The following is a 20,138-nucleotide window of genomic DNA, read 5'->3' on the forward strand; positions in this document are numbered from 1 at the left end:
TCTGCTAATTCCAGTGGACCAGCTTTTTACCCTATCACAGATGATCGAGGGAGCATATGAGTTTGCCCAACCTGTCCAAATGTGTTTTGTGGCTCTAGAGAAGGATATGATCAAGTTCCCCGAGGTCATTTGTGGGAGGAGCTGAGGGAGTATGGGGTGCCAGGGCTGCTTCTGCCAGCCATTAGGTCCTTATACAGGGCTTAATTTGTGCCGGATACTGCAGGGACATGTTCCAGGACCTCCCAGATTGGGACCGGCACCTATTGTATTTGATTGGATCCAGCACCTCCGCTGGAGCTGCGAGCTCCACGTTTTCCGTTTCTCCAGACAAAACAAATAGAAATGGTGTGTAGATTATTATTTTTTAGGGCTGTTCCCGAGTCAGAATTTTGTCAATCTAATCGGATTTGCACCTTTTTCCCTCTCCAATGGTACAGATGATGCACATGCTAGCGATGCACGTGCTAGCGATGCGAGAGCCAACGACGGGGTGCCCATGATCGGCGCATGAAAACATTGTGTTTTTATATTAGATGTAGGTTTTTTTATTTTACGTTTCCTTATGGGTTAAAAATGAAACGTGGGTATGGAATGAAACAGTGGGTAATGGGGACGCTTTCTCTCTGCCTCTCTCCCAAATCACCCCTTCTCCATGCGTTATGTGCAGAAAATAATCTTAACAAGTCTACAAATCCTGTCCCATTCCACCATGTCCCATCCCCACACTGATTTTAGTTGTTTATTTGGAGGAACAGTGCACGACCGATCAGGCGCACAGAAAGCAGTGTTCGCGTCTGTGTTAAGACACAGACAGTTCAAACATTTATACAAATATATTAATGATTGCCCTTAGTTATAATTCCTCATTGAAATGTTATCCCTGTGAACTTTCTATACTTCTATATGTTTTATTGTAATGCACACTGACTGGGGAAAAAAACAAAAAACGTCTACCCATCTTGAAAAATCTCAGTCGACTGATGGGTTTCCGACTGATGATTCCACTCATCGACTTTCGGGGGGCAGCCATATTATGTTCAGGTTCAAGGTTTTGATGGACAGGATATCAAGGTGTAGCCGTGGTCTGGAGAGTGTCCAGGTTGGTGACTGTTGTGTGGGGATGGTGTCGTTTCGGAGTCTTATTCACGAATGACAGTAAAAGGGATCGGGTTAGGTGCAGCAGCTGCAGTCATGTGGGCACTGAACCGCACCGTGGTGGTGAACAGGTCAGTCTTCTTCCCCACCGTCATCTATGCTCATGAGCTATGGTTAGTGACCGAAAGAATGAGATTGCGGATAGAAGAGGCTGAAATGGGGTTTCTCCGTATGGTGGCGGGGCTCACTGTACGTGATAGGGTGAGGGGCTCCATGTTCTGGGAGGACCAGCGGCTGCTCCTCCCCATGAAGAGGAGACCCAGGGGCAGACTGAGAACACACTGGAGAGATTATATCTCTTGGCTGGCCTGGGAACGCCGAGGGATCCCCCAGGAATGGCTACAGGAAGTTTCTGGTGAAAGGGACATCTGGGCTGCTCTGTTGGCCCTGTTGCCACTGTGTCCCTGACCAGCATAAGCACGTTAGAAATGGATGGATGGTTTGACGATGCTTGTGGAATCCACCTTACGCCGCGGATAAGTCATTATCGCCTGGCTCCGTCTCGGCATCACATTCTGCGAGTCTAATCTTTCACCTCTGGAAAGTTCTCAGACAAAATCCTCCTTCTTTCCAAAGAAAAATCCCTAGTCTTCTGGGAAGGCAGGAAAAGAATATAGAACCTCGGCTTTTAACCCCTCCCCAGCACTTGGCGGCTTTCACTTTAGCCGACTTTTTTTCTCTGCTGTTAGATAAGTGCCGCACAGGTCCGTCTTATCATTACCTCTGAACAGCCTTGTTGAAATCTATGCCTTTACTCCCGGCGTCTAGAGGGGGAAGCGGATATGGGAAGAGAAAAAAATAAAAAAATTGGTTTGGACTTGAGGACAAAAACCACCAGCTGTCTGGTCTCTTCTAATTTCACATAGGGGGGAAACCTCACCCGCCGTCTGTTTGTTGCTAACATGGGGGATGATTATATTCCCTATCTATCTATCTATCTATCTATCTATCTATCTATCTATCTATCTATCTATCTATTGATCAATCGATCTATCGATTTATAGATCTATCGACCTATCTAAAAGAGGCCGGTGACTTTCAGCTGCAGCCTCAGTCAACACTGGTCCAGCAAACACTGACCCACATAGCCACACACCAATGTATTTTGTCATTATGAAGACAGATAGAGGTAGCAATAGAGGACAGCGTTTGACTTTGATGAAAATGAAACCTCGGGAAGAGGAGAAGCAGCGGGGTTGGGGAGATGGAGGGTGTGCGTGATTGAGGCCGCATCCCGAAGAACCTAGAAGTTAATCCCTGCTGCCGCCACTCTTCCCTCGGGATGATTTAGCTTCGGACGCCATTTTACGTGCTGTCCCAATCTATTAGGAGACGAGGGGACTGGCTCAAACCGGCTGCCCCAGCAACTTTCCATGGAGGTCACCTCCTGCATTTCCCTCCTTGGAAGGGTTTTGGATATTTTTCTGTAATAACACTCCTCTAGAAGCACTCAAAGTTTGAATCATACGCCTGAGTTTTTGTTGGTTTTACTACTGTGAATGTGTATTTCATACACATTCATGTTCCATTTAGGATGAGTTTTGATGGGTTGTCATCCTTTTTTTCCCCCCATTGTTATTAATCCTATAATTGTATTTAAGTCCATAAGAAGGAACTTCATATGACATGCTAGCTCTGGGCTTTTTTTTATGTTTGAAAATGTATTATTTCATATTTCAATATGTAAGTAATCGTTTGGCCTTATTTAAAGTCAGTACTTTCACCTTTGCATTTCACGAGACAATGTCAGAGGAGCACATCTCCGTTGCCTGTGAAAATATACTCTGCACAGCATAAGGAGGACAGAACAACACCTCCATTCGAGCATAGAGGCGCCCAGTCATGTGTTTTACTGTTTATATTAAGTAGAACACAATCAGGAGATTAATGACAATGCTGTAGCCATGGAGAAGGAGTGGACAAAATTATTGAAACACCAAAATATATATGGCTATGTTGGTGTTATATGCAACCTTTGCCTTCAGAACATCTGCGATGTTCTCAAACAGCCCTGAACTGTACGTCATAGTGTATTGCACCATTCTTCCAGAAGAAAAGCCTTGAGTTCTTTAGGGGAGGAAGAGGAAATCTGGCCAGGTGGAGATGAGGTGGAAATCGCCCATAAAGGTTTGATGATCAGATCAGGTGACTGTGGAGGCGATGGTGGGCGGTTGACTGCATCCTGGTGGTCATGAAATTTCATGTATTTCATCTATTTCAGTGCAGTTTGTGAGAATAGTTGTTTGAAAGTATTGTGTATGCCCTATTCACCACAGCTTCAGAGCTATGGAGTTGGAGCCACTGCCAAAGCAACTACGGAGGCATCGGCTCTCCATAGTAAAAACTAACACAAAGGGTTTGTAGTCTGTTCTGTTCTAACACTAAGGTCTAATATCATCAACGATAAGGTACAGATCCACTTTGCCTCTCTCTTGTGATCAGTGGTAGACTTGCTTCAAGACATGTCAATGAAATTATTTTTTGGTTGTTGGTTGGTCTTCTAATGCAACGGGGCAGGCCGGCAGGGTCATTATGGGTAGTTTGCGGCCGCACGGGTGTGGGACTGTGTGCAACTATTCGTGCCCTATGCAAATAATAAATTATGTACAACAAAGTCATTGACATCTTTGTCCAGAAGGATAGGCACATGGACTTTATCTACAAGTAAAGTGAGGGCATTGTTGTGCGTGCGTTATACTCCTGGTGCAGCGTCACTAGTCCTATAAATAATGACACACTCGTATGTATAGTGTCAAATTGTAAAGTTCACTGTGTGCCCAGCCGAAGCTCTCCCCGCACTGAACTGTCCTGGAATATAGGTGTGGCAGACGAGGGGGCATGGTTAAGCCACAGTCGGCAGGTGATAACACTTGCTTCGTCCCGCGTCGGCGGGTCGGTCTAATCAATAACATTGATGCTGATTGGCCCGAGCAGGCTGGGAGAGTTTTCATATGTGTTTGTTTGTCTTGCAGTGAAGGAGATTGCATGGTGCAGACCCTTGTGAGACGGACCCTGATGCTCACTAAATATTGTGGCAGTTTCGCCTACCACATTACATCCAAGTGGCGTGTTCAGGGACACAGTAGACGGGGTAGATAACATGCAGGTATATTGTGGAGAGGGGGCTTGATAGAGCAAGCCCTAGAGCAGATGGACACAGGTCATGACAGGGCTCCTCTCTTGAGTGAGTGTGGGGATGAGGGTTTTACCTTCTGCTCATTAGACCAACAGGTAGGCAGTCACTCTGATCCTGGATCCACCAATTATCTATATCCAGGTCAAGTGTGGCTGTTCAAACGACACCATCCCCACACCACATACCCTTGACACCAAACTGAGGCTAGGGAGAATACCTAATACATAAGGACAGACTCTGATGCAGGGTTCCCATACCTTAAACCAACAAATGTCCAAAATAATTAACTGGTCCCCTTCCAGTGGACCTGGTTCCCTGGAACATCATGGTCGACCGGCTTCCTTCCCCCAGGGCGATGACAGACTGCCCCCTTCTCCCTTCCTGAGCATGGGGCCTCAGGCTACTGTGCTGGCTGGTGAAGGCGTGGCCCGACATGGCTGTTACGGGGAGTGCTTGGAAGGGTGGCCTGGCTGCTGGTCTGCTGGATGGTCCCGGCGGTGGCTGCTGGGCAGAAGAGCTAGCTGCAGGCGGTTACCCGTGGTGGTTGCTGCGGCTGCTTCTTCCCCGGTCCTCCACATGACACCCTGGGTGCTGCTGCTGCCAGGCGGGAGAGGGTTGATGCTGGGGCCGCCCGTTGACCCGCTGGTGGCTACAGGGCATCTGCCCCTCTGTGTCCAGAGAGTCCCTATTCAGGTGCCAGTGTGGCAGTTTCACCTACCATGCGCCATCCAAGTGGCGTTTCCGGGATCTCCGGCACAGAGACACAAAAGATGGAGTTGTTGACAACAGTTTATTGTGGAAAGGGGGCTTGATAGAACAAGCCCTGGCGCAGAGGGACACAGATCATGACAGGGCTCCTCTCTTGAGTGAGTGTGGGGATGGGAGGTTTTCCTGCTGCTCGTTAGACCAGCAGGTATGCAGCCACAGATCTTGGATCCACCAATTACATAGATCCAGGTCAGGTGTGGCTGCTCAAACCACACTATCCCCACACCACAAATATAATTCTGTTTTATGTTCTTGTTTTGGCCAGTGAGTCTTTTTATTGACTGTAATAATAAAAACCCTGCCGAGTCGGCACCTCACTGCCCAGAAGTCTCCGTCTCCCTCGGAGAACCCGTATCTGTGGGTATCTGAGTCCCCCACAATGGGAACATGATGAGGGACAGTGTTTCCACCATAGAGTGCACCTGGTCTTGTAAAATGGCGTTCATGACCTTGACCATTATAGAACCATGGAGAGTGATTATTGGACCCAATGACTTCCACAAGATGGCTCCCCATACCATTACAGATAGGCATTAGACAGTCCTCAGGAGGAAACAGACATTGCAGGTTGAAGGCGTTATTTTTCTTTCTCCAAACATAAAATATGGTGAAAGATGACTCATCAGACCATATTACTTTTTTCCACGCCTCAGGTGGGTCCAGATTTAGATTTTCTCCTTATTCCAGGTTATGTGTCTTTCTATGCTGGCCTTGAATACAAGCAGTTTCCAAACGGTGGCCCTGCCATGAATTCCAGCTTTGTAAAGCTCACGATACGTAGCTTTATTTTAAGGATTGGTCACAGAAGTGCTGATTCAATTCTGCTGTAGTCTCTGAGGCTGTACATTTCGCATTTGGCACTTTTGCAGCATCCACCATTCTCGTTTCCTGTCTGCCTTTGGGATGCTTCTGGATCCATCAAAGTTCATTCCTGTCGGTGAGCCTCAACTTGTGCCAATTCAGCCTCTTTGTCAATGCAGTTTGACCCAGTTTGCTTATGCTGTCATGATCTTTTTAATGTCAATGTGATCTATTTAATGTGACCGTTCGCACATTGAAAAACCTCCAGTGGATGTTTTGACACCGACTATCCTTCTTCATTGGAATTCCGTTAGTTACTTTGAAAACGTATTTTTATGCACTGTTTCCATTAATGTGCCCACTGCCCTGTCACATGTGGTTGATTGCAGGGTAGACACTGGTGGGGAATACGATTGGTTGTTGTTCTAATGACACTGAGGAAACTCAGCTGTCCCAATTGCAGGCTATTAATTTCCTACAGCCAGAAAGTTTCCTCGAGGGAGCAGTGAGCGAGGGGTGACGGTATCAATAGCAGCAGCAATAACTAAAGCACCTTGAGAAATACTTTAGAGTTCCTAGAGGGAGGGAATGCCAATGTTGCCAATGATGTCAAATGCTGACGTCATTGTTGGGCTTCCAAAAAGCAGTAGATGTGGTCCTCACAATACCCGTGCCTCACCTTAATACATACATAGTCTACTATGTATTTTCCATTTGGATCATTAAAAAAAAAAAAAAAGTAATTAAATTAAATTAATTAAACATAATATTTCTCCTTTCAGTGTCACATTAACGGAGAAAAGCCGATAAACGTTGTGTCTATTTCATTGCTAGTGCAGTATTTTTCATACGAAGGTCACTGGAAGTCAGCTTTTTGCAGTATCTTTCATTCTCTTTATTTTTAGTCCCATGATTCTCATTTCCGCTTTTTTCTCTCTCTCTCTCTCTCTCTCTCTCTCTCTCTCTCTATCTCTCTCTCATCTCTCTTTCTCTCCCTCTCTCTCTCTCTCTCTTGCTCTCTTCTCTCTCTCTCTCTCTCCACTGTCTGGTCGTGACTTTGTGGGATAGATGGTATAATGCATTATTTATGGGATCTGGACATGTGCCCCTTGCACAATCTGTCAAAACCTTACACACACACACACACTGTAACACACACATGCATGCGCACATGCACACACACACACACACACACACGCACACCCTTTGTGCTCAAAGTGGCGCTCAAGGTCAGTTTGATGAATTGAATTTGATTTGCTGGGGGGAACCAAGGAAAGGGGAAATGTGTGTGCGCGTGTGTCTACAACCCAGGGGCTTTGCCCCCCAGTTCTATTTTCTGTCCCCCCCAGTTAAAGTGTTACGTACCCTAGAGGTTCCCAACCACTGGGCTGCGCAACGGCCGTGAGAAGGCGTGCAGAAATTTTTGCAGAAGCGATCTTATGACGGTATATCAATGCCAAAATTCGCAAGCGCAAATGAGATCCACACGTGTGGATGTAGAGGAGCCATGCACGCACACTCAAACAGGCGCACACGCACATTATTTTTGCAAATGCTTTCACAGCACTTGTGCCCAGAATATCTCTGCTCATGTGAGCAATAATGTAGCCTTTGAGGAGAATATGATGGCATATCAGTGCCGTCAGCCTTGCAGCTCCGCAATGCGATCAGAGCGATTTTTTTCTCCAAAGAAATTTTAAAAAAAGCCAGTGTGTTTTTATTGGAGATCTATCACTCCGTTTCCTAATTGAAGAACCCTGCACAGGATTAGTGTGGGAGGGCATCGCATTGGGCAGGGCTGGCAGAAAAGTGATCAGTGAAAGCGATTTGCTACTTGTCCCCATTCACCTTTTCTCCAAAAAAAACAAATCAGTTTTTTTTATTTTAAATGTATTTAATTCCTAATTGAATGAAACAAAATATGTGTTGTGCTTTTTGCGTGCCACGTCACGCATGGCAACCCCTCTACAAAAGATTTGCCCCCTCATGATTTTTAACTGCCCCCTCAGTCACTTCATCCTGGTACAATCAGACTTACAGAGGACTATGATGAACGATGAATGAGAGTTCATTATTTTCCGATTTTGAATTGAAGATTGACTTGCTCGCCAGAGTGACTCCCGGCTCCCGAGCCATTTAAAAGAGTTCTTTGCTTCCAACGAATTATTCGTGAGTCTTGCATCGCTATAAGTAAGTCACAATAATAAGCCCAGTTCTACATGTTTCCGACGTTTTGGGTTAGCGGGATAGTGGCGTAGGATTATGTCTTTGGCAGAAAAAAGTTTGCCGTGTTAAGTCAAGTCATCAATATGGCCAGATAACAGCTCCGACTTCTGTCATACTACAGTAACTGGACATCAAACTAAAAAGGTCTTCAAGGAGTAGAGTGGAGAAGGGATGAGGCTGAGTCAGCTCCCAGCAACTCTCACGGCGGAATAAATCAATGCAACAGTATACTGCCATGGCCCTCTCACTAATGACACCCCCCCACCACCCCCCGCACACACACACACACACTCTGCACTGTCTGAATGCCCTTGTTTCCTTTTTCCTTGACATGATGAGAGGGCTTGTTAGGTTAAACAACCTCAGTCCCTCAAGATGGCGTTGAAAAAGTCAATCAGGGTTGGTGGGGGTCCAGTTCAAATTCCCGAGGGGTCGTCTGCCGGTATTAATCAGACGTTCTACTTATATCTGAAGAGAGAATACACAGCGCTGGGTCACATGAAAGCAGGTGTCGGGTCCAGTCACGGCTGAGTAAAAAAATCTCTCGTACGGAAAAGTGTAGTGTTTGGTTTCTGTGGCTTTAAAGGTGGTAAAAACAATATATATTTTTTTTCAGTGCCAAGCGAGGGTTGTGTTGCATTGTCTTCAGCAGTGCCGTGAATTTACTGGTAATAAAATCTTGAAATAGCAGTTGTTAATTAGAAACTTCAGTATGCAGCATGAAATGGTGAAAGTAAAACCGGCCTTGAGATAGAGCGTGATGCTTTGCCGAGCTCTTGCGACACACTTTTGTTTTTTTCATTACCTTTCATTACCATTTTTGCCAACTGTTTGCATTCAGCAAGGATTCAGGGACGTTTCCTTAGGAAACACCATTTCAACCAGGTACTGTAGATTAAAAAGAGAGAAAGACGATGATTGCTGTGTGATCTCGGCAAGGTTTTAAAATGAATTCCGTTTCAGGATTTGGGCTTTGAAGTGAAATTACATGAGTGATTCACTAATGCCAATTCGACAACTTTCAATTCGAAAGGCGTTTAAGGTTTACATTAAGACGCATTGGTGGTCAAAACGTTTGTTCAAACTCTTTCTTACCTAGATGGATTGTGTTACATTTATTTATCTGGTGATTATACAGGACAAGTAGCAAATTATTTATTTTCAGGTTAGGGTTTTTATTTTTTTATATTTTAGGTTGAACCAATTGGGGCTGGCACAGCAAGTCGTCATAATTATTTTTTAAATATTTTGTTGTGATTTTTTTGTATTTTTAATAGTTTACCATAAGTAGTAAAATATATATAGAATGTGATATTCTTGCAAAAATTTTTTTTAACTAAAGTACTTTTGAACAAAAAAAATAAAATCGAATAAATTTAAATAATAAAAATAAAGTAATAAAAAAAATAAAGAATTGTGTAATTGATGAAGAGGAGATGCAGTGTGGTTAGGTGTCGTTAGTCAAATCAAGTCACACTTTATTTATAGAGCGCATTTCATACCAGGGCAACACAATGCGCTTTACAAAGAAATACAAAATAGAAAGAGAGAACGTAGTTGTCAGGCGGTCATTACAAAAGAATGCCCCTGAAACAACAGCAACAGCAAAAGCAACAACAAAAACAACAATAAAAGGGATTCCAACCACAGTGGCAACAACAGCAACAGCAACAGCAACAGAAAACAACAACAGCAGCAACAACAGCCACAGAAACCACAACAACGGCAGCAGCAACATCGACACCAGCAGCAACAACAGCAAAACGACATTAAAAACAACAGCAGCAACACACAAGCAACGACGTCACCGGATCTGGAAGTGGTAGCTCTCACCCACAGGTGGGTTATTTATTTTTGTTTATTTGGTACCTGTCCCATTTTAATCTAAATATACAATTTGGACCAAAATACCAGGTTAAATGCTGCCCACCCCCCCAAAAGATGAACCTTAATTGTAAATAATGACCATCCCTTGGCTTTTACATAAAATCACAAACAATTGTATATGAAAAAGCTTGGTTTGTTATTACAACATTTAGCGTAAAATACCAGTTAGGGTTACGGTTCATTTGTGAATTTCCTCTTTCCCCAACTGATTTCCTCCCATAGTGCCTGCATACACTTTATGTGCACTTTGCATTTGTGTGTGGAAAGAAAGAAAGGATGCTGCTCCGAACAGGCTGCTCCGGGGAAGCTTTTATCTGTTGTGCCTTCAATTACACCAACTCTGAAACATCCATGAATACGTTCCTCCATCCGTTGTTTCCTACTCGGAGCACCTCACTAAATACACACACACACACACAGAGGTGAATCACAGGTGAGGTAGCCCAATTATGCTTGTTGTTTATTATGATTTTTTATGTTAATTTATTCAGATTTTACTATTTCAATCAAACGCGTCCACCGAGTGATAGTAACAGCCTAGTGAATATATTCTGTTTATTTAAACAAATAAATTAATCATTTTGTTTTAGAAAGCGAAGAGAATGTAGGGGAAGTTCAGAATGGGGGCACACGAGGAGGAAAAACAACAAATTTTGACTACTAAAATATTCAGGAACTGGGCGATCAAATATTTAACACAACCTGCTTTTCAGAGCGTTTCACGCAAACACGAACAAAAAAAACATTGAATCATGCAGAAGAGATAAAAAATTACAATATTTTGCATTTAGATGGTTTGGAACCTTGGTAGAAAACAAGGGAGGAAACGCTTTCTGGCCAATTAAACATTTCTATTATACCGGTATTTTAGGTTCTTATCACCATTATATATCCTATTGCTTCCATCACTAAAAGTATGGAATTTATGGACAAATCAGTTTAATATTGAATATCTCAATACTTTTGACCTCAGTTTTGATTGGGGGATATTTTAGGGACAACTAAATGAATAACCAATAAATTAATAAATGGATGACAATATCCAGGCATCTTTATTCAATAATTATTCATCATTGCCATTTACCGCCTCTGTCATCATGCACGCTCACTTTATTGTATTGTAAATGGGAAAATACTGCTTTGCACTGTCCAGCGTATCTTTTTAACTTTTTTACTGCATGTTTGTATTTGTATGAAAATCGAGTCACCGAAAACTAATAACATTTCTTGTACGTGCATAAACACGCTTGGCCAATAAAGCCTGATTCTGAAATAGCTTTTACCTTACCTTATAATTTGAAAAATGCATGTGTTGGCCAAGCAGTTCGAGGCATAATAATAATTTCAATAAGTCTAATAAGTGCAAAATTCCCCATAGTTATTACACAATTATGACATTGGTTATTTAAATGGATGTATTGTCCAGGAACGAGCAGTGTGGAATCAGAGTGTGGTTTGAACCGTTACAATCATACTATTAAACACACATACTGTAGCGCGTGGAAGTAGTGCAACGCTAACATGGCCGTCGGTCAAATCTGCTTTAGGCGGCTTTGGCTCTGAGCTTTATTGCAGCTTCAGAAGCCTCTGCTGGTTTTCCAAAGATCTGTGACTAAAGGAGCCTCTGAGAATTCTTTAATGCACTAGCTCTGCATCCTTAACTGACACACTACTAAGGAAAACACACACAAATATATACAAACACACACATATATACCCATAATGAATACACATTCACACTCCCATGTATAGACATATACACTTGGAAGTGTATATGTATACATGTATACATATGTAACTGGAAGAGTAATGAGCCATGGACACACTACACGACTTTCAAAGTAGTCAGATCGCTGTACTGTCCACACTACACAACTTTCTGTCTTGTGATCATTCTTGTGGTTTGCACACTACAAGGCTGATCGGTGGCAGGGGTCACATATCACAAGATCGTTCACCAAGAGGAATCCCCAACGAGTCTGTCTGGTCTCCAAACGATCTTTTGTGGCGAGAACACATGCGAAAAGTGACATGATACCATGTGCGGGACAGGATTATTTTCTTCCAAAGGGGATGTAAAAAAACAGCGGTCCAAGTTGTTTGTTTGGTTAAATTAAAATAGAAATATTAAAATATAAAATAAGAAGAAGAAATTAATGTGGTGGGCCAAGGGAGCGTGGTCAAGTTTCACGCTGCAGACAGGCGGTGCAGCTGCTGCGGATCGGGCGAATAAACGGGGGGGGGGCTCCGCTGATTCGTGCGATCCCGGACCGGGAAGTCATTTAGGTATAATTTTTCCCCGCAGTGAAGAAGGTGCGTGTTTTCGAGACACACGATCAGACCCGGCAATACGGGCGCTAGGCGCAGCGGACCAAACACGAAACTGCGGCAGCGTGGAAGCCGGACTCTCCCTCTGTATGCCAGCGAGCGTATGATTTTCCCTTTGGCCCAAGAGCCACCATTTTGTCTAAAACTGTAATAAATACACGCCAACTGGCGCTGTTTTGCCTTTGCCTGTTTCCCCTCGCTCATTCCCTGGCCCTGGGCCAGAACACCCATTCACAATGAAATAATATAAATAATTATAATAATTATAATAATAATTTTTATTATTAGTTATCAGTTTATCATTAATTGATAAGTTGTTTGGTGCATAACATTTCAGAAAATTGTGAAAAATGTTGATCACTGTTTATTTGTAAACTATCATGTCATGTTGCAGTTGTTGTTGTGGTGTTTCATGTAGTTTTGACTACTGATCTTCTGTCTTTCCTTCTCGACTCCTCCCCCCCCCCCCCCCCCCATATCTGCTCTCATGGCTTTAGCACGTTGCATGGCTCCCTGACAGGACCAGATATTTTGCCTGCTTGATATCATTCCGGCGTCTGCGAGGCATCGGCAAGCTCTCGGTGAGCTCTCAGATCGCATCTTCAACAGTTCACACATAGTGACCATCGCTCACGGGAGTGAGCGCTAATTTGACTGTGATCTGGGGCTTTGGTTGGCGATCTCCAAAAAACTGTCTACGAGTGGGAAGTCAGGCCAGAGTCACAGTATGAATTTGGCTGCTTGTTTTCAAGACCAGGGTTGACAACTGTAATCCACTGTCATTGAGTTTTTCAATCAATTTAGCCCGTATTGACGAAGGGACTCCAAACAACTGTCCAAGCGATTGACTAATGGGATGATTGACTATTTGGCTTTAATTGGTTTGTTGAATTATCTGATTACTTTTAGTTCCCCCGAGAAACGAGGGCACTACCCACTCAGCTTGATGGAGGGTTTCTCAAACCGGGGTCCGCAGACCCCATCACGTTCAGCGTCACAGGTTCAGGGGTTCTGTGAAATCATGTTAACCATTAAATACTTCTTAAGCATTTTTGAAGTGCTTGATTATTATCATGGCCTGCTAAAATGGAAATTGGAAAATTTAACTTGTTCTGATGAACACAGAGCTGCTATTCTGGCTGGTGCTGATGAATTTGTAGAGACTTGCAGTTTTGATCTTGCAACACAAGAGCTAAATTTTACATTATTTATTTTTATAATTGGAATCAGAACATTTTTCACGATACACCTGGCAAATGGACGATCGAAACCAGTAACCATGACTTATGTCAGGCTTGTGCAGGTGATTATGGCCCCTTGACATATAGAAGTTGTAAGCACTCAATGGATACTTGCATATGAGCATATTGCTAAATCATCCACAATCTCTCCATATTTCTTCGTGAGCTCGGCCAAAATACAAGTTCAAGATGGTGTCATATTGCGATACGGTATTTTTTATAGTCTAAATTAAAGCTTCCGAGATTGTTTTTTTTTTATTAGCCTTAGCAAAAAGCATTTCCCGAAATAGAATGGTTCACTATCAGCTCCATTACCTCCGGTTTCAAAGCGCTACCTTCACTGTGTGGTGGAGGGAGAGTCACATATCTACTGAAGAACAAAGTGAGAGAAACGAGAGCAGCACACACATCACACATCAGGCGAGCATCTGTTTGCCTGATGTGTGTGTATAGCCATGAAGTCATCTCATTTAGCATAGGTATCTTGACAAGTAGTTGGACGCACTACACTTTTCTCATGTTTGATAGCATGGAAAAAAATGGGGACTGATAAATAAATATTATAGAACACACCATGATGTCTGTGATGTTGTCAGGAATATGTTGGTCTGATGTCATACTTAATATTAACATATTATATTTTATTTCATTTATATGTTATTATTTTATTATATATTAGAAATGTTTTATAATATTATATATTCTATAATTTACTACATTATATAATTATTTAAATAATATATTTATATTTACAGCTACAGTTATATATATATATATATATAAAATGTATGTTTTAAGTTCGCCTTATTATATTAACCATGTTATACTCTTTTGATTTTTATGATTGAGTATTGTTTTTCTACCATGTCTAGGAAACGGCTGGCTGGCAAAGCTGAGGTGCCTTACTATTTTTGTGCCTCTTTCAGTCAAGTAGGTGTGATATAGGTGACTAATTTTATAATTTTCACTTCTCCATACTGAACTTAAGATGCAAATTATCTGCTGCTGTAAAAGAAAATGGAATTTCCCCACAGGCTGAATAAAAAAATAAATCTGATTTGATGTAATCACTATAGAACATTTTATCTTTCACACTCCTTACCTCTCTGCAGGGAAACTGAACCTCATAAACACAGGCTTAATGCATTTTTCCTCCAGGATTTATATTAATGTAATGATGTAACCCTCTGTCTGTCTGTCTTTCTATCTCAAACTCCTGTTGTCTTTTACACAGACACACACACACATGCGTGTACGCACACACACACGCACGCACGCTCGCACACACACACACATAGTACACACACACATTTTGCACGCCTACAGTAAATGTGTGTTCCACCTCTTTGAAGACCAGACCCAACCCTTCATTTTTCTCACCCGAGGGCACTGCATACACACACACACACACACACACACACACACACACACAGCCATACATCAACCAGATACACGGTCGCGAGAGATGTATTCTCAGAGCCCCCAGTAGAGGCAGAGTGAGCCGGGGGGTGGGGGGGGGGCGTAATGCAGTGCGGCTGATTTAAGAATTCATATTGCGGACGCAGAGAGCGGCAGCGAAGCGGGGGCCTGTGCAGTGAGGATATTCCTCCAGCATCCCAATGAGAAGCTTCCACCTCTCCAAAACATCAGAGAGTTGGTGACTCTGCATCACTGCAGCACGGGGCCATCTCGTAGGAGCCGATGTCTAGTGATACATTGGTTTACTAATAAGTAGTATTTCACTATTGGTAGTTAATGAAGGAGCTCGTGGGCCCGTGATATCCAGTGTTGATCAGCAGTTTTGAGATTTAATCTACAACAGGTGACGTCCCTAGCGTCTACGGGATGACAAATTAATTATTGTCAATAATGTTATCTACTTACTCTGCTACAAAATGTTCCTCTCTGTGTTGTGTTGTGCTGTCAGTTGTCAATTCATAAGGGCGGCAGACGAAGCACATTTGTGGACTAAAATAACTATGTGTGGGCTCCTAAAGTGCACTGAATGTGAGCTATTTTGCACAGTTGGAAACCAGTCGCCCCAAAGTCACTTTGTGCACAGCGCAGTGGCCTGGGGCTTGATGAGGGTGGTATTTCTGGAAATACCAAGCAAGGAGAAACACACGCACTCCTGCTTCAGATAGCTAGTAACACGTATGTCATTTCCAAGGTCCCGGGACGAGGGCGGCCAGAGGGTTCCAAGACAAAAGAGAAAACCTCAAAATGGTATGTATTTTAAAAGGCCCATATCATGGCCGTGCACATTTCATGTCCTTTTCCTACAATCTTTTCTGCACTAGGCACAAAATATCAAGCTGGAGGGCTTGCCTCTGAATCGCTGCACCGAGAAGAAGACGCTCTCGCTCTCTGCAGTGTAAAGCAGCCCCACCCCTCCATGTGGAAAACAAAGGGGGCTGTTTTTGCTGATTAGGAAGGACATAGCGAGTGCATTGGATGTCTGACGTGTGTCCCTGGCACTTGAAAAAGTTGAAGAACCATCGTCCGCAGAGTTCATTGTCAACAAAGCATCTGAGCCTTGGGTTATGATAAAAGAAAAGTCAATCGTTTTGGCAAACAACGCACAGTGCTGTTATCACCCATTGCCCCCTACTGCCACTACTAGTCAACGCTTAAAATCATGGGTCACTGCAGTGCCTGTAAATCTCGGCTGTACTTACCACCCAGTGCAGCCTTCATTACAAAATTCATGATGAGGCACTTCTTTGTTCCCTGCCTTCGGTGTTTGAGTTAACACAGATGGGCTCTTTTCCCACTGCGGTCTGGAAGACGGTGTGGGGACCTAGTGGGCAACACAGTACAGAAGCCAGTGTTACGTTGATATTTGTGAGCAAGGTACACCAATTTTGGTAGGGCATTCGGTAGAGTCGCTTTACTGTAATTACAATAAGGGCACACAGTTACATAACAGGAAATTTATCTCACACCCAATTAACCCATAGCTTTTGTTTGTTTTTTAAAAAAGCAAAGCATCCTAATGCTTATGCTTAGCAATGGAGACCATGATGGGTCACACATTTCAATGCAACACTCAAGGTACAGTGACTTGCAATTGCACCAATGACCATCATGAGCAATCACTGAATTGAATATTGCATTTGATTGAAAATGTAACCTTACATACCCAATAATAATAATAATAATAATAATAATAATAATAATAATAATCGTCATCATCATCATCATCATCATCATCATCATCATCATCATCATCATCATCCTTATCATCAAAACTAGTTTTTTTGGGCTGAAGTTAAAAAGGGAATAAATTGCTGATAGGACAAATTAAGTTTAACGGGACGTGGGGGCCGTCTCCCAAGGGCCACACCAAGCTTGTTGACGCCCTGGCGACCTTAACGTAACCACCGAGCGAAGGACATAAGGTCACGTAGGACCATAAGCGTAGTAAACGCACAGGAAAAAAATATTAAAATAACAAAGACAAATTATAAAGAACCCCACACCCCCACGGCTTGGTTACCAAAAGAAAAGCACAAAAAAAGACAGTTTTGGTGCTTTATCTGGGCCGCGCAAACTTGAATCCGCAGCGACCAATCGCAGTTTACACGTCGCCTGTGCCTCCACTACCACCACCACCACCACCACCACCACCACTCCCACCCCACCTCCCCACCACCCCTTCTCCGTCATCATCTGCGGCATTCCGACCATATATATAGATATTTACAAATCAATTATAACAAATACAAAAATTTAAAAAGAAATCCTAGTCTACCACAGCCCTCCCACCCTCCCCCATTAGATTTAAACGCGCGGTGCGGGGTTTCAGCACCACCTGCGGGTGGACAGCTCCCCACCACTACCACCACCACCACTAGCTCCATGTCCCCGTCCCGTGGAAAAAACACCATCCGAGGCAACGACAACGGTCTCCGGGTTTCTCTTTTCCTCGTCTATCCATCTATCTATCTATCTATCTATCCATTCATCCATCCATCCCTGCGTCGCTTACCTTTTTCTGCAGGAGGGAGGACAAAAAGAGAGTTGATTCCAATGGTCCTCTGGCTCTCGGAGCGGTAATGTCCGAGAGAGAGAGCCCGGGAGAAGTAGTCTTCCTGCCGGGGAGAGGAGGAGGAGGAGGAGGAGGAGGAGGAGGAGGAGGGCTGCAGTGGAGGAGAGGGAGAGGAAGAGGAGCTGCAGTTGGAGACCGCCTCCCGTGATGCTGCTGCTGATGGAAATCACACGAGTGTGTGCGTGTGTGCATGCGCGCGCGCGCGCGTGTGTGTGTGTGTGTGTGTGTGTGTAGGGGGGGGGGGCTGTCTCTCTCTTCTCTCTCTCTATCAGTCACTCTCTCCCTCTGAATAGCCTTCTCTCTTCCTACCCTGTCTCTCTCACACACACCATCGCTCTCACATTGTTTTTCTCTTCATATCGTTCTCTCTTTCTCACGCTCTCTGTGCCTTTCCCTTTCATTTTTTCTCTCTCTATCTCAAACTCGATGCAAGTTTGTGCTTTTCGTTTGATAAAGTCACGTGTAAAGTATTAAAATATATATAATATTCAAAATAACACATCAAATGTGCATTTAAGCTTCTAAAGGGAATCAATCAATCCATCTATCTATCTATCTATCTATCTATCTATCTATCTATCTATCTATCTATCTATCTATCTATCTATCTATCTATCTATCTATCCCTGAGTGTGGCATAAACACATCTTCAACCTTGTGGAGGTGGCTCCATTTTAGAAGTGGTGTCAAACTTAATCTTCTCCAAGGCTTCACTGGCAATTCAAATGATGGAAATGGTGGAAAAAGGGTCTGAGTACATTTACATGTATTAAATGATATATTTTTAGCATTAAAAAAACAAAAAAATATATATAATCTTTTACAAATAAACTGTAAAATTGCAAATCATGTTCTTTTTTATTATTTTTTTTGAGACACACTATTTCTCTTGAAGCTATATCATGTATTTTCTATAGCACTGTCTGGGACTGCACTGCCAAAGAGTTGTTGACAAACTGCTTTAAGCACCAAAGGCTTGAAATTTCAAGTTCTTGTTAAAACAGTAAATTGCAAATGGCAAAATTTGGCAAAATTATCCCAGCTCACCATGAAATTAATCTATTGAGTGTATTTGGTGATATCTTCCACCTCCAATTTTTGCCATGGTGTCACTTATCCAAAAGCTGTAGCCTTTGTCCCTAATTTGGATACTATATCTCTCACTCGCATTATTTTTCATATATAACAATTTCAGGCTCCGTCACTCTACACTTGAAATGGGTTCTGGGCTCAGTTTTTCATGTTGCCATTTTTTTGTTGTTGTTGTTGTTGTTGTTGTTGTTGTTGTTGTTTTTTACTCATGTTGAGTATAGATGGCTTTTGTTGACATGGGCAAACAAAACCGTGTTGATAATACTATACATCAGCACATTGTTGGCCTCCCCAACAAAAAGTGAAAGCAAGCTGAAATTGACCCCCCACTCAACCCCAGCCAAGAAACATTTTATTTTCCTTTCTGGATTTGTATCCTAAATTATCAAAAGCACCTTAACCCACCCATCCAGTTTAGAATTTCTCTCTTTCTCTCCTACTCCCACTTACTGCCAACACACACACAAATGCACATGCACACGCACACACACCCCTCAGCGTATTAAGCCCTGTAAGGGTGACTGCGTCTTGGCTTGGCTGGGCTGGCTGCCTGCCTCTCCCACCATCCAGAGGGAAATACTGCAACATGGAGACTGGAGGGGAAGTGTAATCTTTCTGTCTCGCTTACTCTTCTCTTTTGTTCTCTCTCACATGTATTCCTTTTTCACATGCATTTCAGCTTGTTCACTTGCATCATCCTTTTGTGTTTTTGCGTAATGAGTAATTGTCATTACATTCATTTCTGTCTGTATGACTGGAAAAAAAAGCTTCAATAAAGTGGTTTTCATATTTAAATTTTTTTTAATTATGCAATCATGGCACATTCTATCTCTCGCTCTCTCTCGCACACACTTTCTCTTTATAGTGTACATTCACACATGCACACACGGTTGACACGCTATTCACAAGTCTCTCACTGTGACACGTACAGACACACACACGCATGCACGCACACACACACACACACACACACACACACACACACACACACACACACACACACACACACACACACACACAGGGGTAAACGTAGTGAGTGGTGGTGGGGGAGGGCTGGGAGTTGAACCGCGACAGGACCAATAAATTAATCAAGACGTGGCAGACTGTGTCCACTCTGCACACTCTGATTCAGACATCCATCACCCGTTTATAGCCCTGAAACCTCGGGAAAGAAGGAAAAACTGCACACATACACATACACTAGGGGCATAGACACACAAAAATACACTGCAGGGTCTAAATGGTTGCCACTGAATGTCAAAACCCTGTTTCTTTGAATGTTTGTTATTACTTCATTTAACGTTACAGCCTTCATTTTGTAATGGAAAACACTGTCAAATAAATGTAGTCCAAATGCTTATTTATTTATTTTATAATGAATCGCGATAGGGACGGTAGTAGGAGGTAAATATTGATATGGTAAATGAAGCTATGCAGCCTGCAGGTGCAATGG

At 43.0% G+C, this 20,138-nt stretch overlaps 1 protein-coding gene across 1 annotated transcript in view; it reads right to left on the bottom strand.

Moving 5' to 3' along the window:
- The window catches only part of cplx2a (complexin 2a), a gene marked incomplete at both ends in the record, with an annotated part of 28,190 nt that extends 11,939 nt beyond the window's left edge, over window positions 1–16,251 (bottom strand). Inside the window, one exon of the mRNA XM_079998539.1 lies at window positions 16,221–16,251. Coding sequence (XP_079854665.1) covers window positions 16,221–16,251 — 31 coding nt within the window. The remainder of the gene's footprint in view (window positions 1–16,220) is intronic.
- Between the last annotated feature and the right edge of the window lie 3,887 nt (window positions 16,252–20,138).

Source organism: Zeus faber, assembly GCF_960531495.2.
Source record: "Zeus faber genome assembly, chromosome: 4".
NCBI classification, from domain to species: Eukaryota; Metazoa; Chordata; class Actinopteri; order Zeiformes; family Zeidae; genus Zeus; species Zeus faber.